Source organism: Podarcis liolepis, assembly GCF_965112155.1.
Source record: "Podarcis liolepis genome assembly, chromosome: 9".
Taxonomy (NCBI): Eukaryota; Metazoa; Chordata; class Lepidosauria; order Squamata; family Lacertidae; genus Podarcis; species Podarcis liolepis.
The window spans coordinates 21,035,020-21,060,510 of record NC_139564.1 but is presented as its reverse complement, the minus strand read 5'-3'; the positions used below and the strand labels follow the sequence as shown (position 1 = coordinate 21,060,510).

The 25,491-nt window shown below is 43.3% G+C and overlaps 3 protein-coding genes across 10 annotated transcripts in view; 1 reads left to right on the top strand and 2 right to left on the bottom strand.

The window, feature by feature from the left end:
- Nucleotides 1–16,592, bottom strand: part of MTTP (microsomal triglyceride transfer protein) — a 34,729-nt gene extending 18,137 nt beyond the window's left edge. The window contains exons 1-7 of one of the 2 annotated variants that reach the window (XM_083459206.1): nt 16,453–16,592; nt 6,836–7,023; nt 4,645–4,788; nt 3,096–3,203; nt 2,576–2,692; nt 1,841–1,980; nt 931–1,081 (exon numbers count right to left, since the gene is read on the bottom strand). In XM_083459206.1, coding sequence (XP_083315332.1) covers nt 931–1,081; nt 1,841–1,980; nt 2,576–2,692; nt 3,096–3,203; nt 4,645–4,788; nt 6,836–7,023; nt 16,453–16,513 — 909 coding nt within the window. In that variant the 5' untranslated portion in view covers nt 16,514–16,592. Of the gene's footprint in view, nt 1–930; nt 1,082–1,840; nt 1,981–2,575; nt 2,693–3,095; nt 3,204–3,818; nt 3,852–4,644; nt 4,789–6,835; nt 7,024–16,452 lie in introns of those variants that run through there. The other variant, XM_083459207.1, reaches the window with a different exon arrangement.
- A 6,157-nt stretch (nt 16,593–22,749) lies between these two features.
- TRMT10A (tRNA methyltransferase 10A) overlaps nt 22,750–25,491 on the top strand; it is a 30,512-nt gene continuing 27,770 nt past the window's right edge. For 2 of the 7 annotated variants that reach the window (XM_083459295.1, XM_083459298.1), the window contains exons 1-3: nt 22,750–22,887; nt 23,758–24,038; nt 25,057–25,219. In XM_083459295.1, the coding sequence (XP_083315421.1) occupies nt 23,845–24,038; nt 25,057–25,219 (357 nt within the window). In that variant the 5' untranslated portion in view covers nt 22,750–22,887; nt 23,758–23,844. Of the gene's footprint in view, nt 22,888–23,025; nt 23,324–23,757; nt 24,039–25,056; nt 25,220–25,491 lie in introns of those variants that run through there. The other 5 variants (XM_083459300.1, XM_083459299.1, XM_083459297.1 and 2 more) reach the window with 4 other exon arrangements.
- LOC310686130 (uncharacterized protein C4orf17) overlaps nt 24,351–25,491 on the bottom strand; it is a 101,239-nt gene continuing 100,098 nt past the window's right edge. The window contains exon 11 of the transcript XR_014515723.1: nt 24,351–24,590. The gene's annotated coding sequence lies outside the window, so the exon portion shown is untranslated. The remainder of the gene's footprint in view (nt 24,591–25,491) is intronic.

Here is a 25,491-nt window from a genome sequence, read left to right as displayed (position 1 = left end):
CAGCACAAGAGGAATTTTGTTGGGATTATGGCAGGTAAGGGAGAAAGTTAAAAATTTCCCTCTTTATGCTATGTGGTCAAGTGGTTCTGATTCATAATGGACCTGCCCCCCCCCCACAGTACAAAAAAATAAAACTTTACACAGCACTACAGATGACGGGGTGAGCTCCCATTGCTCGGTCCCTGCTCCTGCCAACCTAGCAGTTTGAAAGCACGTCAAAGTGCAAGTAGATAAATAGGTACCACTCTGGTGGGAAGGGAAACGGCGTTTCCGTGTGCTGCTCTGGTTCACCAGAAGCGGCTTAGTCATGCTGGCCACATGACCCGGAAGCTGTACACCGGCTCCCTCAACCAGTAAAGCGAGATGAGCGCTGCAACCCCAGAGTCGGCCATGACTGGACCTAATGGCCAGGGGTCCCTTTACCTTTACAGATGGCATACTCAACATTGTGTGTAAGCCCTTATTGACCTGGCATTCAGGTCAAACACAGCCCAATTAAGACTTCAATGGGATCAGGGATGGCTCTTTAGAATTACAGCCATTTCTTCCACAAGATCTTTCAAATATTATATCACAGTTCAGCTGTGCTGTATCACAGCTTTGGCATTCACAGATGGGTACATTTCTCGCCCCATTAAAAATGCATATTAGTAGCAAGCATAACATTTGTGAGACCTGATTCTAACAGTAATTAAGGCAGATAACACTGACTGATAAAACAATGTAACATGCCTTAATGTGTTGCTGTGGTGTCATGAGCTCAGCCAAGTTGCTGTAGAATATTCAATAAATCCGAAAATGTCTGTGTTCGATAATTACAAATCTAATATCTCACTAACATCTTGGTAAACAGTAATTTCTTTTCAAGGAGTGCTTTTACTTATGAACTTGAACTTAAGGCACGCACAACTTGCTCTTTTATTTACTTACTGTGGGGCAACTTTTACATTCATCCGAGACCAGCTCTGCTGCAAGTGAAATTGCAACGTAATTTGAATCCAGAGCCTTGATAATCTTAGCAACTTGCTTCCCAGCCATCACTCTTGGGCCAGCTTCCGTTGACTTCAGTTCCAGTTTCTGCCTGTTAGGTACACATATTGAAACAGAGCTTTACATCTTGGTTGCAACATGAAGACATATCCAGACTTCTCTACCTTTAATAGCTGTGCTAATAGTTGTGTAGAAGAGGGAATTTCAGTAGGCACAATGTGTCATGCAAGCTATTAAAGGTTCAAAAGCCTTTTCTGCAGATGACCACCTTAATATATATCCCCAATTCCATCCCAAACAGTAGCTTGTAATTATTACTGTATGCATTACTTCATGTCACCATGTGTAAGTAGGGACTTAAAGACTCTCACATTCTAAGCTTTCTATAGCCAAGTGATGGCAATAAGCAGACTGTTTCTATATTCAGTGACAGGCCACACCATACAAGTAAGCATTTAGACACTGGGTTCAGCTGCAGCAGTCCAAGAAACTCAGTTTAAAGTGTGGCGGGTGGGGGGGGGGCGAGACTCATTGACTCCAAGTTCACATGGCTCTTTAAATTGTAACATGGATTATGACATTTACTGCCAATGATTGAGGAAATGGAAGAAATGCAACAGACTGATGAAAGCAATGATCAAATTAGGTCCATGGGGGTCACAAAGAGTCGGACATGACTAAACAACAACAACAACTCTTAACTTCCACACAATGCTAAATAATTTTCAAAGTACTGATGTATTTGCGTTAATTCACGGCGCTTGGGGTGGCAGCAAAGGGTAGCAGGTTATAAAACATATCATTTCGCCACTAAAAATGTTCTGCAAAATAGTTAAACAAGCCAGCTTACTTGGAAACTACTTTCACATCAATTGCTCGCTGAATATTCACGTTCAAAATGTGATTTTCTTCTGCTCGCACTGATTTAATAAAAGTGTCCTCCAGCACATACGTTGTGGCAGAAACTGATTTTTGGCTGATGTCAAAGAGCTGAAATATAATTTTGTTAGGACCAGGAAATGCAGAAACAAAGTCAGCACAAAACATGCCAAAACATAGCTATGGTATGCTAGATATGTACTGCAGTATGGTTGTATGTGTAATGATTATAATTACAGTATAGCTGCATGTGTAATGACTTTATGAACAATTGTGATTAGGCCAGGGTCCCCAGATATACACACAGGTTTGCTATTTTTTTTAAAAAGTCCTCATTTTAGTCCAAATTTATTCTAATGTACACATCTTTGCATGCGATTTCCCCTAATATAATGCATTTCCATATGTTGTTTTCACTAGTATATTCAATGTTATGCATATTTTGTCCCAGTATCTGCATTTTAGCACACACTGCTTAGTTAGAAATTGCATTGAACCAATGGTCTGAAACATGTACAGTGGAATCTCGGGTTGCGAACGTAATCCGTGACAGAGGAACGTCCGCAACCTGCAGCATTCATAACCTGCAGCGCCACATCTGCGCACGCATGTCACACGATTTGGCACTTCTGCACATGCACAAAGCATGATTCAGTGCTTCTGCGCACACCTACAGTATGTGTTGAAGATATTAACCATACTATACCTGACTGTGGCTGGTAAATCCTGTCCGTTCTAATTTACAAGATTTCAAGGCTTTAATTTTAGTGATTTCGTTTTCCTGAGCCCGGTAAGTAACATCGCATCTGCCGGAAATATCCACCTAGAAAAATTAAATAATAATCAATAAAAAATGGCAAAAGCATTATCACATTGGAATACCTAAAAGCCTCTGGGCCAGAGTGTCAGGGCCAATGTAGACATGATATTGACACCAATACAATAAAATCCATATGGGTCTTAAAACTACACACACACACACACACACACATACACACACATATTAAGGAACTAAAACCATCAACCATGCACTTGTTCACATGTTGCTGAGGTGCATTTCCGAGGGCGATGTGACTGGGCCTTAGGCAGAGGTTATTAACTGCCTTACAATTAGCTCTTTGATTCAATAACACATTTGCTTCTGTATTATGTGCAAAGTCAAATACATTTCACACTAGCAGTGAACATTTGAGAGATTGTGCAGCTTGCATAACATCATGCAGTACCTCATTGGCAGTCCCAGAGTTCATCTGTATCTGAAACAAGCTAGCCAGGCCTCTCTTGAGATTCTGAATAACAGCAGGTTCATTTTCATAGGAGTAGAAGTTCTTAACCTGAGTGGAGAGGGAAAACAACAACAATGTGGAATATTTTTTTCACCTGAAAATTGTCCTCCAGAACTCAGGCCTGATGACATGAATTTTTTTTTAGACAAATTCATTGTGTACGTATGGGGGAATAAATGTGTGATTTTCTCACAGTACATACTTTGCATACATGAAATCCTAGGTACCATCTTTGGCATCTCCAATCTAAAAAGGATCCGATGATGGAATGGCCTCTGTCTGAACCCTGACGAGCTGCTGATAGTCAGAGTAGACATTCTGGGCTAGATGGATGACTCTGACCTGGTGCAAGGCAGCATCCACTGTCCATGCCTTTAGAACCCTTATAATAGTTGTGTGAAAAGTGCTATAGTCTTGGGGAAACGATATAGAATGCTCTCACGTTTTATAGTCATCCCTCTCTTACTACCCCAGCAGAATTTCAAGATAACGTATATCTTGTACTTTAACCTCATCAGGCAAAAACGAACAGTAACCAAATCAACGGTATGGAGACGTGTCGAAAACACAGCGAACTTCGACCTGCCAGACAGTCCTGCTACATCTGAACTTAACTCAAGACTTTGCACCTTTAGCTAGCGCTTAAGAAAAGGGCTTTTCTACCTCTAAAAACGATGACATCAAGAAAGTCTGTTATCTGTTTTGGGCATCTGACTGCTAAAGATTTACACCATTGTGACAGCAGTGTTTTGTGGCATCATAGTGAAGCAATATCCTATGTGATACAAGTGGGAGAAAACTATTTTCCTGTGCTACTTAAAATCAGATATAGAGGCGAGCAGTGCATTTTTTCTGGGGGGATGCAGGGGTATGTATACCCCTAAACATTTTGTGAATCTAAGTTTGGCCTCATTGAGGGGCTGTATTTCAGTATCAGTAGGAAAATGAGAGTACCCCTAAACATATTTTTTTCAGAAAAAAAAGCACTGGAGGCGAGCCACCTCAAGCCCTGCCTAATCTCACCCCTGACCTGTGATCTTTCCACCTGTTGCTGCACCTGCATAACACTTGATTCAACTTCCATCATTAAAGCAACATCACAAGTTATGACACAGTGTTGGCTAATAAGCCTTGGATCCTACATTTTTTCTAACACAATACAGTGGTACCTCTGGTTACGAACTTAATTCGTTCTGGAGGTCAGTTCTTAACCTGAAACTGTTCTTAACCTGAGGTACCACTTTCGCTAATGGGGCATCCCGTTGCTGCTGCACCACCACCATGCAATTTCTGTTCTCATCCTGAAGCAAAGTTCTTACCCTGAAGCACTATTTCTGGGTTAGCGGAGTCTGTACCCTGAAGCATCTGTAACTTGAAGCGTCTGTAACCCAAGGTACCACTGTATATCAAGAAGTGAAGAGATTATGTGTAAATATGTCCAAGGAATGGACAGGAACTGGGAAATAAAGTCTTCTCACTCACTCCTTACCTTTCCACGAGTCCACTGCAGAACTACAGGCCTTTTTAAAGCTGCCAGGTGCTCTTTTCCAATTACTGCAACTGTATTTTTTCCTTCAAAAATGTTTTTCTTTTTTGGACGCTCATGCACGTTTTCAAGTTTTGCATCTGTAATCTGAAAAAGCAAATGAGAAAGGCAGAATGAAGACACCTACACTTACCTGACAGGCAGGCGCAGTGGTGGAAGAGAAGAGTTTGGATTTGGATTTGATATCCCACTTTATCACTACCCAAAGGAGTCTCAAAGCGGCTCACATTCTCCTTTCCCTTCCTCCCCCATAACGAACACTCTGTGAGGTGAGTGGGGCTGAGAGACTTCACAGAAGTGTGACTAGCCCAAGGTCACCCAGCAGCTGCATGTGGAGGAGCGGAGACGCGAACCCAGTTCCCCAGATTACGAGTCCACCGCTCTTAACCACTGCACCATACTGGCTGCACAAGAGGCTGAGCGCAGAGCTGAACGTGGCACAGAGCACTCAACCTCCTCCAGACGATGCAACAACACATGCGCATTGCGTGCCTGATGTTACACACGTACAACACAAGTTGGAGGCAACTTGGCACCTCTGCTGACAGGGGAAGATTACCTACTGAGATTTTCACCTCACCCACTCCAATTTACTTTCAGTATGCATATTCTACGGTAATCCAATGTACTATGTGGAATTTATATTACTGTTACCATAGGATGTTCTTCTAACACTGAACTGTATCCAACTGGTTTCTACTCAGTGCAAACACACTGAAATGAATGGAGCCAAGTTGGTCATATCTACTAATTTCAATAGGTCTATGAGGAGTATGACTAACGTTGGATAAGGCCCACTAAGGCCTATTCAGATATCTTTTGGATTCTAATATTGCCAGAGATATGTTTAATTAGAAATACTAGGGACTGAACCTGGAGTCTTATTCACACAAAGCGTACTTCTAAGTTATGACCCATACACAAACAGGATCATCCCTTCCTTCTAGGGTTATACAAAGCACTCTAGGGAGGAGAAAATAGCATTGTGCCCAGTGACCCATGCCTGGCCTTCATATTTCCATAGCTCCCACCTTACCCTCTGAACAGTCAGCAGAAGATGTGAAAGACGTACCTGCACACAGCTGTGTACATGTGGTCTTCCATATAATAAGACGCCCTGATTTTATGCCCTTTCAGATCTTCTACTGCACATGTGGATACTGTACATGGAATGGGAGGGTGTGATCATGTCCAGTGGCCCCACATCTGACTTTGGTGCACTGGAAATTTCAGGCACTGGAAATTCTCCCATTAAGATCTCTGGGTGTCTCATCAAACTTCCATTCCAAGAGTACCTTGTGTTAAGGGCGGCACAGTTAAATGTGCTCATCTGAGAGTATATTTCATTGCTCTGGGTCTGGCCCAAGACAATTTACCGCCTGAGGCAAAGGACAGGATTTCCTCCCCCATCAATTCTACCAGCCAAACAGCCTGGCAATTGACTCTTACTTCAACACCGGCAGTGTGACAGCATCCTTTACCTGAGGGCAGCAGGCTAAGGGTGGCAATTCTCACTCGTTCCAATACCCTGCCATCATTCTCTGCCCTCCACCCCCACCATCTCCTGTCTATGGCAGCCACCTGACTCTGCCTACTGGAAGCGTAAGCCTGGGTATCCAAACTGTGATTCACAGACCACCAGTGGTCCATGGTGTGCCTGTCTATTTGTGGTTGAAGATGGGAGATGGCACATCTATTGCATAAAATATTCAAACTGGTTTTTAATTGTGTTCCATTGCTTCTTTTATCTCTTATGTAGGAATCCCAACTGCAATACAATAAAATATATCAGAAAGAAAAGAAGAAATAAAATGCAATTAAAAAGCATGCAAACTCTAGCACACCATCATTAAGACCCTCAGCGATTTTCAAGTGATTGGGGTGGGAACCAGTAACTTATTGAATATACTGGGCCATACTTCCATTTAAGTAAACTTAGCGGTGCAACCCTGAATGCTTAAGACTGCATCTTAAGTTACTTAAATGCAGCATGTATTTACTGTTTACACGAGCGAAAAAATTAACTCAATTTTAACTCTGCCTCCCACGTTATACATGGGGTTCACTTTTCTTACTTAAACCAACTGGGAGAAAACACATTAAATATGTCCTTTTGCGTCCACTGCTTGCCTACCGCAATTTTAATCAGCTGATCATCATCATTATCAGGATTTCTCCATACTAAGTTGACATCCACGCCACATGAAATTCGGTAGCCCGCACTCTCCAGGGATGAGCCTTTCACCCTGTCCAGAAGCACATCTGTGGAGTAGGCGAACTTATATAACTTGTCATTGTTTATTCGTGGACCAGTATTGTGGCCTGTGAGGGTGGGGAAAGAAAGGTGGAAAGCACAGAGTCAGTGACCAACAGAAATCCAAACTGCCTGCCTAATGCTCTTCTCCCTAAAGCTTTGCTTAAAAATGAGAGATGACACACCAGCCTGCCTCTCTCTGAGTCATGCCCTCCACAAGCCTGGACATGCCTGTCCCTAAGCCCAGAGTGCTAGATGAAGATACAACACTCTTGGAGTGCTCAAAAACACCCCCTTATTAGTAGTCTGGCAACTTGGAGAACGTTTTACCTTCCAAGTCCCCTGCTAAAGGTGGAGTGGGAGGTAGTCTTCGGCTGCTGGGTGGGGAAGCCCCCGGCCACCTTTATAGCAGAAGACTTCAAGAGATGGCCATGGGGCACAGGGGGTAGGGGAGCTGAGGCAGCAATGTACAAGCACACAGCTGTTGACTGGCCAGCAGGACCCACCGTGAGTCACTGTATCAGCAGCCTCTCTTATTACTGACACCACCACATTGGCTTCTTCTCCCAGTGCAGCAGAAAACTTAAAAGTCAGACGGACTCTCTGGTTTGCCAGCCAGGCAACGTTAGTTGGTTTGAGTGTGGTGCTGATATTGCCAAGGTTGTAGGTTTGATCCCTGTATGAAACAGTTGCATATCCCTGCATGGCAGGGGATTGGACTCATTGGTCTTGAGGGTCCTTTCCAATTCTACAATTCCAGACCCTCCAAATGTCCCTGTTTTCTAGGGAGAGTCCTGGATTTACAGAAGCCATCCCAGTTTTGGAATGGATCCCGGAATGTGCCCCTTTTCCTTAGGACATCCCTATTTTCATCGGAGAAATGTTGGAGGGTATGGAGTGATCTGAGCCCCAAACCATCTGAAGGCAGCCTGTATAGGGAAGTTGTTTAATGTTTAATGTTTTGTTATGTTTCTATATATGTTGGAAGCCGCTCAGAGTGGCTGGGACAACCCAATCAGATGGGTGGTGTATAAACAGAATTATTATTATTATTATTATTATTATTATTATTATTATTATTATTATATAGGACATCCCTATTTTCATCAGAAAAATGTCGGAAGGTTTGCAATTTTAGGATTAGTATTTCACATTAGTATTTTCTCTCAGAAGTGCTGCCTTCCAGTTCTCCATCGAAACACGCGGAAATTTGGTCTTCCAAAATGGTTCCCAGTTTTAATGCACAATTAAAAGTCAGAATCAGTGTGCAAATGTCCTCTTCGTAGCCATCCGTTCTTAACATTCAAAAGAACTTACTTAACCCAAGCTGCTTTCCCTTTTGATTTTGTTGCCCCCCTTCTGATATATTTGCAGAAGGGCAATCATATGCCCTTTGGGTTCCCATCTCCTTAAATAGTGCCAGACCTGGACTTTAGTACAGTATTTGATATACTGACTTAGGGTCAAGAGTGCCTCTGGGTTCTTGCAGGAAGGAGTGGGTAGATATACAGCTTGACTTGCAACCCTAGTGTCTGCCATTACGGCTGTCTATAATTAAATCATGATAGTGTCGTATAATACACAAAGTTATGCTGCCTGAGTTGGGACAGCTGTCAGGGCCTGTGCCTTATATTAGTACTCTCGGCATGCACAACATGTGCTAACCACTAGCTGGCTTGGGTTAGATCGTAAGCTTGCACTGGCTCTTGTAAATTTAGATTTTTTCCCCCCTAAAAAGATAGAAAGAGCAGCAAGCCATTTATTAGAAAATACTATTAAAATGCATTGCTTGGTAACAACTCATAATTTGCTGTAAATCTCAGTGAATCAAAAAAGCAGCGTTCTTAGAAAATAATATTAACGTGTAGCGAGCAATGCATATTTATAAACTGATGGAATCAAGCCAAAATATTTCCAAGCAGATGAAACCGGATATCCTGAAAAAATATGGGGGTGTGAAGGAAGGCTTATTGGTTGGGGGTGGGGTTCTTAATTTTATTATGGTTTTGTTTTGTTTTGTTTTGTTGTTTTTATCTTGTATTTTTAAGTGTGAACCAGATGAAGGGTGCTATACAAATTTAATAAATATAAATACAAAATAAAAAGAAAGGTTAATCTTGGCCCAATTCTGACACTAACCATCAGATTATTCAGATTGCCATCTTCCTGGTAACCTCCTAATGCCTCCTACTGGAAGATTTCTTAGGTTACCAGGAATATGTGTTTGATTGTTGTAGTAGCTGATACTTTTTTGCTTATGGGGCAAGTGATTCAGGATATAGACATTGTGATCCCGCCCTAAGAAGACTTGGAACTGGGCAGAATCTGCCTGGTGCCCTTGTTTCCTTGGGTGTAGGGGTAGTAGGAATATTTCAAAGCCCTTCTCAGACCTCAAGGGAGAGGGCAAACAAGCAACCTCAATGTGCAAGAAAATTAACCCAGCAAAAGCATGGTTTGCCTGTATGTGAGGATTGGGGAGGCCAGTGTTTCTACTCAAGTAAAGGTAAGGGGACCCCTGACCATTAGGTCCAGTCGCAGACAACTCTGGGGTTGAGGCGCTCATCTCGCTTTATTGGCCGAGGGAGCCAGCATACAGCTTCCGGGTCATGTGGCCAGCATGCCTAAGCCGCTTCTGACGAACCAGAGCAGCGCACAGAAACGCCGTTTACCTTCCCGCTGGAGCGGTACCTATTTATCTACTTGCACTTAGTGCTTTCGAACTGCTAGATTGGCAGGAGCAGGGACCGAGCAACGGGAGCTCACCCTGCCATGGGGATTCAAACCACCGACCTTCTGATCGGCAAGCCCTAGGCTCTGTGGTTTAACCCACAGCGCCACCCGCGTAGAATTTATCAAATCTAATTATTCTTTGTTTAGAGAAGTCTTCACTATCTGTCTAGTTCTTTTCAGCAAAAAAGAAGAGAGTGCTTGCCTGAGCACACTGGGTATTAAGGACAGGGTTATGTGAAAGCTAGCATCTTGCTTTGTCTGGTTGCCTAGGCAACACACAGGAAGAGGTTGCTCTCTGTGACCTGAGTTCAGTGCAACTGCTTCTACCTGAAGATTGCAGCAGAGCAAAGAGACAGCTAATGTGGACAAAGGGAAGGGCCAGTGCCGGATTTACGTATAAACTAGATTAACTAGGGACGCAGGTGTGCTGTGGGTTAAACCACAGAGCCTAGGACTTGCCGATCAGAAGGTCGGCAGTTCGAATCTCCCTTTGCTCGGTCCCTGCTCCTGCCAACCTAGCAGTTCAAAAGCATGTCAAAGTGCAAGTAGATAAATAGGTACCGCTCCAGCGGGAAGGTAAACGGCGTTTCCGTGCGCTGCTCTGGTTCGCCACAAGTGGCTTAGTCATGCTGGCCACATGACCCGGAAGCAGTACACCAGCTCCCTCGGCCAATAAAGCAAGATGAGCGCCGCAACCCCAGAGTCGGTCATGACTGGACCTAATGGTCAGGGGGTCCCTTTACCTTTACCTTAGGGCCCCACTTTCTTGGGGCCCCCTCAAAAATTTAAAGGAAAAAACCACCTGGATGTACATTTCCAAAATATAAGATAAAAAACAAATGAAACAAAACCTACATACAGCAACAGTGTTTTGTGTTGTGCAGGCTTCTATTTGTTATGCGCAAATGGCTTTAGATACCTATTAGGTCCCTAAATTAGCATATAGCATATATTCAACACAAAAACAATGACAATTTGTTGTTGACAAAGGACAGCTGAACATATAAAGGGACCCATTACCTTCAGGAGCTTAGGGCCTCATCAAACCTAAATCCGGCCCTGAGATGGGCTGTAGCTCAGTGGCAGAGAGCTTGCTTTGCATGCAGAAGTTCCCAGGTTCAACACCTGGGAAGGTGGGTCACAACAGGAGCACGGCAACCGTGTAAATAGATGCAACTAACAGATTAAGAACTGGGTCTCCAAATGCATGTTTGGCTTAGAAGTGAGTCCTGGGTCTGAAAAGTTTGACCATTCCTGGTGTAGGAAACATTGAGCTAGATGGACCAATGGCTTGGCTTCAGTAAAAGACAGCTTGCTTTGTTCTTAAGGGATGCAGACAATGTACTTTGAGTCATCATAGTTGTTTGGGAATGACTAGGTTTGCTACTCAACGAAAGCATCCATGACAGATGGCCATCCAACCTCAGCTTACAAACCTCCAAGGAGGGAGAGTGCAAAACCTCCCAAGGGAGTCTGTTCCACTGTCGAACAGCTCTTACTGTCAGAAAGCTTTTCCGAATGTTTAGTTGGAATCTCCTTTTTCGTAACTTGAAGCCACTAGTTCATGTCCTACCCTCCAGAGTGGGAGGAAAAAACCTTGCTCCATGTGACAGCCCTTCAGATATTTGAAGATGGCTCTCATATCTCCTCTCAATCTCTTCTTTTCCTAGCTCCCTCAATCATTCCTCATAAGGCTTGCTTTCCAGACCCTTTATCATCTTGGTCACTATCTTCTGCACACGTTCCAGCTTTGTCAGTATCCTTCTTAAATTGTGGCACCTAGAACTGGACACAGTATCCCAGGCGTGGTCTGACCAAGGCAGAATAGAGTGGAACTTGATCTAGAGACTAGACTTCTGTTGATGCAGCCTGGAATAGCATTAGCTTTTTTTTGCTGCAGCATCACATTGTTGACTCATGTTGTGGTCTACTAAGCCTCCTAGATCCTTTTAATCATTTATTGCTGGTAAGCCAAGTGTCCCCCACCTTATATTGGTGCATCTGGTTATTCCTGCCTAAGCGTAGAACCTTTCAGGCTGAAAGGAACTACAGTGGTACCTCAGGTTAAGAACTTAATTCATTCTGGAGGTCCATTCTTAACCTGAAACTGTTCTTAACCTGAGGTACCACTTTAGCTAATGGGGCCTCCCGCTGCCACCATGCGATTTCTGTTCTCATCCTGAAACAAAGTTCTTAACCCGAGGTACTATTTCTGAGTTAGCGGAGTCTGTAACCTGAAGCATCTGTAACCTGTCTGTAACCCAAGGTACCACTGTAGTGGGATTTAGAAAAACAGAAAGAAAAATCCCTTGTGATGGGCTTCAGCGTCACTTGTTGCAATTCAGGGATTTTTTTAAGCATGGAATTTTGTGAAGCACTTACCTAGATGAGGGAAGGTTTAAGATGGCAGCCCTCATCTGACCACACCACCCATAGGTGCCAACTCCCTGTGGCTGAGGGGACCTTCGGCTCCCTCCCCCAAATGGGGATACTACTAAGCGCCCCTCCCCCCAACCTTGAGTGCCCTGGCCTCGCTGCAGCAAGCCTTGCTGTGCTTTCCCACACCTGAAGCAGGCTGCAAGAATGCCCGATGGGGCTTGTTGCGGGGAGGCGCCTATGACCTAAATCCACCATACTTGAGCAGTGTTATAGCTGTCCACAGAAGCAGCATGCAGGTATGAGAGATTACATTCTCCTTTATTGTTCCTGTTTTGCACTATTTTTGGGTGCTTTTGCCTGGCAGGAATAGGTGCTTGAGCTCTGTTTGTGGTTGAAGCAAGAGAAACAAAGAACGTGATGAGGCATTACGTAAAGAGGATGAGGACCACTGTCTTGGCCACCAGCACAACATTCATTTTTTTTAATGAAAGAAGTGTTACCAAACCACTCCAGTCCTTGGTTGATTATACACGGGAGTATGCGCTGTCTCACACATTGCTCCAATGGGACCTTTTTATAAATACACTTAACTACATAAAGTTTGTGTAAACTATATAAAGCTTGTGCACAGTACTTTCTGTCTCTTCAACTTGGGATTTGCTTCTAAATAAACATGCTTATGGAGGAGCCTTGTGGCAGCAACTGACAGAATCTTTTCTTAGAGGAAGAGATACGTTAAACCCTGTTATACGTCAGAAATATTTAAAGAAAGCTGGTTATTTTTGGTACTTAATGTGAAATAGAGAAGCAGTAATGCACAACCATGACCTTTTCAGTTCTTTCCACTGCTCACTATTCATGAGAGAAGCCTGTTTTCATAAAGTCTGTTAAACATAGGGAGCCCTGTGTATAACACTGTTATGGGGTTTTGAGAGCTAGAGTTTCTGGCTGACTGGATTTAGTAAGTGCTAGAATTTAATCAATGCTTAGAGAGCTAAACTGGAAGCCAGACCCTTAATAGCTTTCCATGTCCAGGCCAGCCTGATAATGGTTAAGCAAACAAAGAGGGCAGGGAGATGGGTGCTTAACAAAGCTGATTCTGTGCCAGCCGGAAAGATGGGTGAAGTCCCTCCCTGAGCTTAAGGTTCGGTAGAAGAACAAAGGCAAGTAGTACAATTTCAGGATTGCTGTATTGTATGCCTGGTGTGCTCTAAGGGAAAAGGCTTTTGAATCAGTAAGCAGCAATGCAATCTAGGCAGCTGCCTACTGAAAAGTTAGGAGTTATGTGAGTGGGAAAGCAAGGCAAGCTGTAGGGCAACAGGCAGGATGTCTGATGCCTGTTTGAACCCAGGACTGTGCCTATGATAGAAGCAAGACCCTTTTGGAATGCATGCTGTGCACCCCCCCCCCCATCCTAGGCTCAGGTTGTGCATACGTGTAAATAAACCATATATCATAAAGACACTGCAGCTGGGCAATATCTGGTTTTCAACATTGCAATATATCACTAGCTAAACACCATGATATACCAATATATCACACAATGTCTGAAATAAGGACGGAGTTATGTAGAGGCATTGACTGGATTCATGGTTTTCCCACATTGTGATTTTTGCATAGCAACCCGCCACCCCCAAACACACACACCATGATTCACAATATATTGCCAGGTCAAAAATTATGAAACCGATATCATGATATGGATTTGAAACTGGTTTTGGGAGATATATCGCCCAGCCCTAACACACATCATGATTTGCAATATATTGCCAGGTCAAAAACTATGAAACCGATATCACAATATGGACTTCAAACTGCTTTTGGACAATATATCGATAAATCGCCCAGTCCTAAAAGACACTACAGTCTCTGCTATGCCTCATTGTCCAAAATGAAACACAGACTCCAGACAAGAGCCTGGATCCAGTGGCGTGGCGTGGGGGGTGCAGGGGGGGCGGCCGCACCGGGCGCAACATCTGGGGGTTAGGGTTAGGGGGCGCAAATCCACGAGTTAGGGGGCGCAAATCCACGGGTTGGGGGGGTGCAAATTACTTGCCTTGCCCCGGGTGCTGACAACCCACGCTACGCCACTGCCTGGATCTCTCGGGAATATTGCACTGTTGTGGAGATTGGGGGTGATATTGCAAGAGTCTAGAAGAGAGGTTCCCAGAGCATGGGTAATTGTGGCCAAGCTATCTCCATTCAGTTATAGTCATAGCTAGTGACCTTTATCAGCCAAAGCTGATAAAAGACACTGTGAGCCACAGAGGTCATGTGAACTTCTAATGACAACGTTGGGTCAATAAGCACCCTAAGATTTGTGAATGTCAGCCTTCAAGCAGTGCGACCCCATGTAGAACAGGGTGAACAACCTTCTCTCTGTGCAGCAAGCGGAAAGCAGCCTTGTAAAAGCAAAGTGTTGAGAGTCAACAGTGTGACAGTATCTGCTTGGCTGACCAGAAGCTGACCAGAACAGGCTTAGAAATGGGGAGGAAGAAGTCTCATAAAACAGAGGCTGCAGACACTGCAAAACAAGGCCCCAGGCAGCTGGAGTGGGAGCCTGGGGGGTCTAGAAGGAAACAAGGAGAATGAAGAGAACGGACTGAGAAAGACAAGCAGAAAGGAGGAGGGGGGAATAAGGAGAGCTTTATCTCAGGGGAGAAGCGGAGGCAAAAGTAAGAATGTAGAAAGGGTCTAGGACTGCGAATCCCAGTGGTGAACCGAGAAAGATAGCAGAAGGCTAGACAGGGACACTACACTACAGAAACTGTATGAATAGGGGCAGGATCAGGTCATGACACAGGTGCCCATGGGCTAAGGGATCCACCAAATGGTTTCTGAAGAGATCCTATGGGCCTTTGAGAATTCCTGGAACCAAAATGATGACTAGAAAAATCCTCACACAAAGTATCAAAATTAATTATCTTTCCTCCAATCTTTTATCATTAAGTGTTCTGTACTAAACAACCATTCATGGAAAACCGAAAGCCATTTTGTCCTGAGAACTGAACCTAGTCAGCATATCTTCCTAATCCTCTTTGAGGACTGATTGCAACTCATGTTCTGATCTCTAGTCTCAAAGTCTAGGGGACATTCTGGCTGTAAAAGCTCCTACCTTTAGTCCTAGAAGTTCTTACTCTGGTCCTTGTGCTATGTAGCTGTTCACATTGTATTTATGTAGACGGATGGCCTGGCTGACCTCATGTGTAAGAAGGTAGCAAGCCACTTTTTCATTTCACTTATGGACCTAGAGTTTACCTAGACATTGGAAAAGTGGAGTTTCATCCTCCTCTACATCACAGAAAGGTGTCATATCACATAGCTGTCATCCCGAGTGCACTCCCATCAGTTTAGCCTGCCATTTGCAAGGGCCAGCAGGCTGCCTACACATCACTGTTATGAAAGGATACTTCAGGATTTTCAGCAGCATGGAAGAGCTGAAGAAGACAGGTGGGGTTTGTTATAGTACACAATTAGAGGTGAATTTTGAATATTCCACCCTCAGAACTCTGCCAGATTCAAAGCCCAAATGGACTGGAGTCTTCTTTTCTTTTCTTAAATGTTATTCAAAGGCAGATTGACAAGACAAAGATGGTGAGCACTCTTGATATGAATCCCATAAAGTGATTCAAACGAATTCATAAAAATGAGCATAACAATAATCTTTTGGAAGTCATAAAAAGCAACATCTGGTCTCGTGTCAGAGTATTATCTCCAATCTTTGTAAGAAGGCTATTTTTACGAAGATATGTAACAGCTTAATTTTATACTGGCTTTTTTTGGGGGGGTGTTAAATATTTATTCAGCTAATAACTATTATTTCTATTACTATAATAACTATTATACACAGTTATTCAGGAACTGTGGCGAACAATACATTCCTATACATTCAGAAGTAAACTCCATTGGGTTCAATGGGACTCACTCCTAACAAGTAAGTGGGTATAACATTGCAGACTAAATTAATAAAAGCACATTGCAATCCTAACCATGTCTATTCAGTAGGGAGTTATAGTGCATCCAGTCAGGTTTACTCTCAGGTTAGTGGGGTTACAATGGCAGCGCCACTTTCCTGACACCATTTCCATAGAGATCCCTGTTAATGGCTACAGAATTGAAGCCCAGATCCAGACTCCACCAGAGAGGGACAAAGACAGTTTCACTGATAATATAAATGCCTTTGGCACTTTCTTTTTCAGACTACAGAAAAGCTGCTCTTGACATGGCTCATGAGCCACAGTTGGGTGATCTAAGCGTAAGGCAAATTTAATATGATCTAAAAACAAAAAGTCTCAGATTAGCAGAGTTCCCCCACACCCTTTGCTGCCCCCTTTTAAATCAAAATTACTAAAGGAAATATCAAAACGTTATCTAAATAAGTAATTTACCTTTCACAGATGCTGAGTAGGTGGAAATGATGCACGGGAAAAGCACAGTAAGAAGAATCATGCTTGCCCTGTCTAACAGCTGTAATACTGTGAAATATTTCAAGGCTATGGAGAAGTGAACTGCTCCGATTGGAGTGAAGCCTGAAAAGAGGGCTTCGGAATCTGTCACAATAATGTTTATCTAGATGTAGTAAGGGTCAGATTCCAAACTCCACACTTGGGTACTAAGTTCATTGAAGGCCTTTCCAGTTAATTATTAAGAACTGAGGTAACTGGTGGCATTCTGACGTTTCATTGTTCTCCTCAGGTGTGTGTTCTTTACTAAAATACATGCTGGCATGTAGCTCATATATGACTTAGTTCATCTCCTTGTAAATTTAGTCAATGCAAAGCCTGTAGGCTGCACGACAGGAAGTCAAGGATAGACAAGCACTTTCTGGGGGAAAGTACCATACTGACTTCTTCTTTGTCTAGACCATTTATACTTTGCCAAAAAGACTCCCTGGAAAAGACCCTGATGTTGGGAAAGATTGAAGGCACAAGGGGAGAAGGGGACGACAGAGGACAGAGGACGAGATGGTTGGACAGTGTTCTTGAAGCTACTAACATGAATTTGACCAAACTGTGGGAGGCAGTGGAAGATAGGAGTGCCTGGCGTGCTCTGGTCCATGGGGTCACGAAGGGTCGGACATGACTAAATGACTAAACAACAACAAAAGGAGACAGGAAATTTACCATTTAAAAGGACCAAAGAAGTGTGTAAATGCCAATTCATATAGAAATTGCAAATTTAGAAATAATGATTTTAATTTTAGGGTTGCTATATTTTGAGGAACCAAAAAGAGGACGCCATGACGCCTCTCATTTTAAATACCCCTACTATATGTAGGCTATTGAAGCTGTGATGTATTGCTGAGGGGGACAGGAGAAGAAAAGAGGAAAGCAAGTCTTCAACCACCAGTTATGTTTCATCCAGAAAGTACAGTGGTACCTCGGATACTTCAGGTTACAGACGCTTCAGGTTACAAACTCTGCTAACCCTGAAATAGTACCTCGGGTTAAGAACTTTGCTTCAGGAGAGAATGGAAATCGCGCACCAGCGGCACGGCGGCAGTGGGAGACCCCATTAGCTAAAGTGGTGCTTCAGGTTAAGAACAGTTTCAGGTTAAGAACGGACCTCCAGAACGAGTTCTTAACCCGAGGTACCACTGTTTAGCCAGAGACATTTTGGTAAATTTAAAAAAAACTACCCGGACAGAAATTTTACCCGTGGAAAAGAGGACGTGTCCTGGGAAAAAAGGACACATGGCAACCCTAATAGAAATAGAATACATCAGACCACATTGGGAAAGATTGTGACCAGGTGGCCTGTGTGCCTTGCTCAGTCTGTTGTCCAGGTGCTGACTATCGAAAGGCAACTTCAAGGCATCTGTTCTTCCTCTTAGGGTTCTTTGTAATGGACCAGAAAGCCCTCTGCATTGCATAGCCTCATTTCCCAAATAACTTGAGCAATACAGAACAGCAGGGGTGGCCGCCTGACAGCAGCATCATTGCTCCTTCCTGGGACAAGCAGAGCAGTGATGAGGTGGAGGCAGCTCAGGTGCATGAGTGGAAGGACCAGTTTGTCTCTGCCAGTGCACCTGTACTGCTCCAACCTCACCACAACACCCTGGGAAGTGGGAGTAACACTGCTGCTAGGAGGCCAGCTCCACGGTGCCACCCTACTGGCAGATTGTTTCGCTTCATAACCTATTTTGCACTTCCTGTGTCATCCTCCCCACATATTTCATTGCCACCACGGGCAAAAATTGCACACATTTTTCTCACATCATTCCTTATTTCCAATTCAGTGAAAGTCTGCTTTTCTGAATAACTGTTTTTAATTAATACCGGCAATATTGAAAATCAAATTAGGGTCAGGTGAGGGCATGCTCGCTAGGTAATGCTAATGACATTTAAGCTGGGACCCAAAGCGCTACTTCAAACATGCTATGTGGGAATTTTGCTTTTGTTGTTGAACAGAACCCCTCCTCCATGCCCTCTCACCGTCTGATGATAAAACATCCTACAGTCTCGCCCATTGATGTGTAAAATCATCCTTCACATGGATAATGCTGTAAATTCTTACAACTCCTCTGTAAAGGCTGGCCAGGATTATTATTTCCGTTTTGACTGATTCGTTCATTTATGGTGTGCAAGATGTGTGGAGAAACTGCAGAACCAAAACACTCATGACCCTAACAGCTGGGTCACATGGGGGGAATGGGGGAAACTCTTCCTCTGTAGGCAGCTGTAGGGGAGAGGATTAAGCCTCCCCTTCCAGCATGCTGCAGCCCCAATGGATACTGGAGGAAGGAGACACCTTTGTAAAAGGGGGAAATTGTGTGCTTCTCTGCCATGCTAGCTTAACTTGTATCTCAACACTTAGTTCATGTTTAAAATCTCTATAAGGTAAGGAATAATGACATATTCACCAGAAAGTATCTGTTCCTCCTCTATTACAGAGGTAATATTTCAGAAATGCACACAAATGCTCACACGCATGTTGGCAGTTGGGTGAAATTGGAATAGGATTCTGTGAGTGATCAGCGCATTACTCTTTTGACTGCCATTGTTCAAAAGTCATCAGGTTCCACAGCTGCTGCCTGAATATGGCTTTGGAAAGAGGACACAGATCACGGGCAGTTTTCTTCTTGAGAATATAATCTATATGTCCTTGAGAGACAATCATTATGAGAAGAAAAGTGGGGCAACTGGAAAGCTGATCTATAGGTGCTCAGAAACCTTGTAATATACAAGCCACCTTCCATTCACACCATGTGATCATGGGCACATCACTGGAATATAAGAACATAGTAAGAGCCCTGATGGATCAGAATGGAGGCCCGTCAAGTCCAACATCTGATCTGGCAAGCAGCTAACCAGATGGCTATGGAGAGCTTACAAGCAGAAGGTGAGGACACCAGCCCTCTCCAACTGTTGTTTCCCTTTATTCCGAGGTATACTGCATCTGATCCTGGAAATAATATGGTATATAGTGAACCATGGAGTTTGATCTTGAGGATAAGGTAGCTCCATAGAATTCCAATGAAATGAAAATCAGAAGTGACCACATTACTCTGTAGAAGAGCTTCCAGAGAACAACCGCATTCATAGTTTCAGGATGAACTTGCTATACAATCAAGTAATTGCAGTTATTACCCTTGATTTGAACAAAGGCTGCATGATGGTCCCTTCCGGTACACTTCAGTTAAGTCGTGGTGGCCAGCGCTCTAGGGTTAAAGTACGACCACTGTCATAAATTTCCAGAGTCCAAGCAATAAATGTACTACCATTATCACCTAATAAAACTAATTGTGCTTCCTTTGACCATGCTGACTTCAATAAAACATTCTCATTCTACTCTTCACAGAAGACAAAGTAAGCGGTTAGTGGGGCAAATGTCACTTGCATATTTGTCATTTCTATATTGTCATTCCAAATTAACTGTTTTTCAGCCAAGCAGAAATGGTTTGTATAGAATGGAAATTACCATACATTTATGTAACTCTTTGAGTGCAGCGATAGGAATGTTCTCACAGTACTTTATGATTGGCAATTCTAATTCAAATAAATGACTCTGAGGCACTAGTACTTTATTCAAAATGTGAGGAAACAATAATTAAATAAATGATACAAGATTAATCTCTTTACAATGGTCTATCAAATTCCCAAAGACCATTAATAATGATGTAGTTCTATACTGATTTACCTGAAAATTTATAGCTAATGGCCATCACAATATGCTTCTGAGTAGACATGTTTAGGATTTCACTGTAAAAAGCATAAAATGTGCATTAATTTATATTATGTTATTTTGAAAACATGCCTTGATTATTGAATGATGATCTATTCACACTAATACTTGTAAAAACTGAAACTCAGAACAAAAATTATACTGTCCTAAATCTAAAACCATTCATATTCCAGGAATGAATGAGCATATCAAGCTGAAACAAGATAAATGTTTATATGTTCATATTGATATGAAATATATATTATGGCTACGATATATAAATACGCTTACTGGCTTCATATGCTTTATTTCAAGAGCTAGGTGAATATGTCTTTAACATGCACTACACATAACACACAGCTTCATTTTATATTGCCTGCTTCTGCTGTGATACAGTAACTTTAGTACAGTATTCTTCCCAGAAAATATTTGATTGGGAAAGACAAGACTTGCATAACACACTTTCTATCTAATCAGACAATAAAGGTGCAGATTCACTGGCCAGCGTGGACTTTTGAAATGAAGCAGGCTACACATCATGCACTGTGGTCCTAAATCTGCTGTGCCACCACATGAATTTAAAGACACACACAATGATGCACAAGATCACATTTTTTTACGATTCATAAAGCTGATATGAAATAACTCTTTAACTTCCTTCTTTCCCATGCTTACTTTCACCATGTAACACATAAAAATGGGTTGGTTCTGGATGAGTTGTGACAATGTGGTATGCAGTGCTGGTTTAAATCTGGTTCTATTCAGGTGTAGGGGGAAGTCAGGTCTGCAGCTTTAAGAAGTTTTGAGAGCCAGAAGTTTAATGGCTACAGTGCTGAATTTAGTTCAGGGAGATCTAGGTTCACAATCACCACTCAGACATGACAAGAAGCTCACTGGATTACACTGGAACAATCGCAATCTCTCAGATAACTACTTCGTGGGATTGTTGAAAGGATAAAACAACGGCTGAGCTCCTTGGTGGAACAATGGGATAAAAATGTAATAAAGGAAATCCACCCATCTGCTACTCTCACAACTATCTATCTTTACGCAAGAGAACGGCTCCCAATGTGTTCATGCTTTTGGACTGACTTGACACAGTGGGCTGGTTTCTACACACACCTCCCATATCATAGAATCTTAAGAGACCCAAGGGTCATCTAGTCCAACCCGCCCCCTGCAATGCATCCTTCAATGTAAAAAAAGGAAAAAGTTGACAGCCATGCAAGCAGAGCGCCACTCAACCACTATTTCCCAACGTTCACCTACATGTTCCCAATAAGTCCTCAAGTGAAATATACTCAGAGTCGAGTGTGGATTTCATGCTCTTTATTCAGCTCATAATAGTGAGGAAGAATGGAAGTTCCCCCAGAATGTCTGCATTACAGTGGTGCCTCGCAAGACGAAATTAATTCGTTCCGCAAGTTTTTTCTTCTTGTGAGTTTTTTGTCTTGCGAAGCACGGTTTCCCATAGGAATGCACTGAAAATCAATCAATGCGTTTCTATGGAGACCGTCTGGGGACAGAGGGGAAGCACCGCGGGCCTTCCCCTCTGTCCCCGGACCTGTTTTAAAGCAAGGGAAGGGGCAGCGGGGAGAATCGCTTCTCCCTGTTGCCGCCCCTTGGTTCAAAAGGGGTCCGGGGACAGAGGGGAAGGCGCACGGTCGCCTTCCCCTCTGTCCCCGGAGATTGCGGGGCTGGCAACGGGGAGAAGAGATCTTCTCCCCGCCGCCCCTTGCTTCAAAAGAGGTCCGGGGTGCGGGGGCAAGCTTCGTTTTGCGAAGCAAGCCCATAGGGAAATTCGTCTTGCAAAGCAACCCGAAAACGAAAAACCTTTCGTCTTGCGGGGCACCACTGTATATACATTATTTACACAATGGGCCCCACGTGATTGGCTAATTTCAGGATTATCCTGTAGGCCAATCAGGTTTCGGATTCACTTCCACCTGGAGCTGGATTGGGAGGCTCCTGTGGACCAATCAGACTGCTGCATTCTGGACCCTATTGTTCTAGGACCAATCAGACTGCTGCCTTTTGGATCTTAGTCAACTCAGTACATAACATCAAGTAAGACTGACCCACTACTCTCCCCACCCCCGCAGCAACTGCCCAGATAAACACTGCCTCTGAAAATGGACGTTCTCTTTCACGATGTTTCTCAAACTTTGGTCCTCGGGTGTTGCTGGACTACAACTCCCATCATGCCTGACCACTGGTCCTGCTAGCTAGGGGTGATGGGAATTGTAGTCAAACAGCAGTTGGGGACCCAAGTTTGAGAAACACCGACTCTCTCTTTTTCGTGAGAGAGAGAGAGCGTGTTCCCAACACTGCCGTGTTAACTTTAGTATAGGTTGGTAAAGCCGGGCACACGCAGGCAGCGACGAGGTCAGCTAAAGTACAAGTCGCAACACGTCGGCGCGTCAACCTTAGGACCCCAAAACATCGCGCTAGTCGCTCGCCCGCCCGTCCGCCAGGGGCGGAGCTTCCTTCCCTGAGCCCCGCCCGTGGTCGCGAGGGGATTTGCGTCACTGCCGCGCGCCGGCATCTCCCGCTTCCGCCGCTCAGCCTGAGGTAGCGCGTGAGGAGACGGTTGGCGGCGCGCGGCCCACAGCGTTTGTTGGTGGCGGTTGCTGCGGGTTGGCGCGCGCGGGTGCAGGCAGGTGCTTTCCTTTCCTTTCCTTTCCTTTCCTTTCCTTTCCTTTCCTTTCCTTTCCTTTCCTTTCCTTTCCTTTCCTTTCCTTTCCTTTCCTTTCCTTTCCTGTTTCTTAAGCGCGGGAAGCCGCGTTTCTTCGTATCCTTCCCCGCTTCAGCATTCGGCCGGGCGCTCCTTCCTCCCTCCCTCCCCACCCGCCTCAGGGCGGCGATTGGTAGCGAAGGGAAAGCTGTTGATAACGGACCCCCCCAAACACACCTTTTAAAACCCTTGGGCTTTTCTCTCTCTTTTTAAACAGTAGTAATAATAATAAGTGAATCCACAGACGGCATAGCCGCGTTTAGTCTGTCGCTGCGAGAGCAGCTCCAAGTGTCTTAAGAGGCTACAAATGGGTTGAAGCTGTCGTAAAAATAAACATAAAAGGCCAGAGGCCGCAGATTCAGGTAAAAGAGGAGGCGGACTTGGCTGAAGCTTCTTCCGCAGCGAATTATGTCCGTCTTCAGTAAGCCTCCTCAAGGCTCTTAATTTCACAAACTGAACACACTTCCTTAAGCTTCTTGCCAATTTAGGACATCTGCCCATCGTATGGCTTATTTGAGGTGACGAATTGTTTGCCTCGTGCCTTAAACCTGTGCTATCCTTTGTTCATAACCACCGATTTGACATTAAAGCATACTGATTTTAGAAATATACTGGTGGCTTTTTTGTTTTCTTGTTATCCTCCATGTTGGTTCATTTACAACATAATAGGAAAATAGGTTGGAAACAATATGTTACATTCCTAGTCTTGTAAATTTGTCTGCGGTTATAGTTCTAACAAACAAAGATTTCTGTGCATACTTTTAAAATAATATTAAATCTTCTATTTTATCCACAGTATTGGAAGCAGAAGTTGTACAATATATTGATTCCAACATTTGTAGCATCTTCAGGGGAAAAGAAAAGTGAGATAGTTAGAAAGCTCATGTCATCAGGAATGCTACCAGAAAACCTTGAGGCATCCAAGCTTACTGATGTAAAAGGAGATGGGAAGTGCAACCTTGATCAAATAGGAAATGAATTACTGGAAAAGATAGAGAATATTGAAGCTATGTCAAAGAGGCAAAGAAAGAAGCTAATGAAACAGAAACAGTGGGAAGAACAAAGAAACTTGCGCAAGTATGGGTTATTTTTTTGCTACAAGTGTGGGTTAATAACTGAGCAGGTTCAGGTTATATTCTTCTCTCTATCCCCAATTTGTATAAAAGAAAAAATCAGAAGTGGACTTCTTTCTCCCATGCCCTTTCTTTTATTCCCATTACTGTGGGGAGAAGTGAAAAAATGTGTTAGGGAAAACTAACATTTATTTAAATGCAGGATTGCATGATAAAAACCTGCTTAGAAAGTACTGCAAAATCTATGTTTGTTTTACATTACACTAGGCAGTTGATATAATCACCTGATTAGAATAAATGAGACACAGGAATCTAATACATTTCACATATGATTTAATGTGTGTATCATGTTTTAGTTTTCATGCCTTCCATCATTCAGATATGAAAGAAGGAAATTGTGCATTTATGCTTCTTGACCTTGGCATTTCTATCCCACAACATGGCTAACAGTTGCAATGGAGTTCTTGAGCTTTAACCAACACTCTCTTCAAATCCTTCTTCCATTTTTTCTGTGCTGCAGTTTGTGTGAAGCTTTTGTTTTGTCCCAGTCAAGACACTGGAAGGCAGAATAGGTTCAGTTTTACTTCTGCGTTGATTAACTGTTTCTCCTTGAACGGCTTCTTTCTCTAAAAATCATTTTTTATAGACAGTTGCTTATGAAAGACTAAGAGTAAAGCTATTATTTGTCTTGCAAAAGGATAACAGCAAATCTTTCCCCTGGGATGAAGGTGATGAAATGGATGAACATTTAAAGAAAGGGTGTGTATGTAGAACTAGGCATTGCAAGTGCAGGGGCACAAGACAGCAAGTCAGAGAGGCCAGAGCACTGCAGGTCAAAACACTTGAAGAGAAAGACTGTATAAAAGTGTTCGTACTCTAGTGCTAAAAGCCATTTGAGACAAGATGGGTGAGCTAGAGTGCTTAACTCTTCTACTACCATCTCTTTATGTTGCATATGTGTGCAGAATCATTGTATAATTAATACCATGGCACTTGGGTGTTTACAAATTGCTATCTTTCAGACAGAAACGTAAAGAAAAACGCCTGAAGAGAAAACAAGAGCGCCAGTCTCAGTTGGAATCTAGCAACGACGGAAGTTTCAGGAAACGTTTGCGTAGAGATGTTGTTCCTAGTACCCTTCGCCTTATTATAGATTGCAGTTTTGACAATTTAATGGAGCTAAAGGTAAATGAAAGTTATACTTTTCAGAAGCAAGTTACTTAGGGTGCTTTTGTTTGGTTATTAGGGTATGCCTATAATAGTGTAGGTCAGAGCTTTCCAAACTCTGTGTTGCCACATGTTAGTGTGTTGGGTGTAGTGTGTAGGTGTGTCACGTGTACACTCCTCCCAGGGCTAGAAAGGGGCTACCGTATTTTTTGCTCTGTAAGATTCACTTTTTCCCTCCTAAAAAGTAAGGGGAAATGTTTGTGCGTCTTATGGAGCGAATGCAGGCTGCG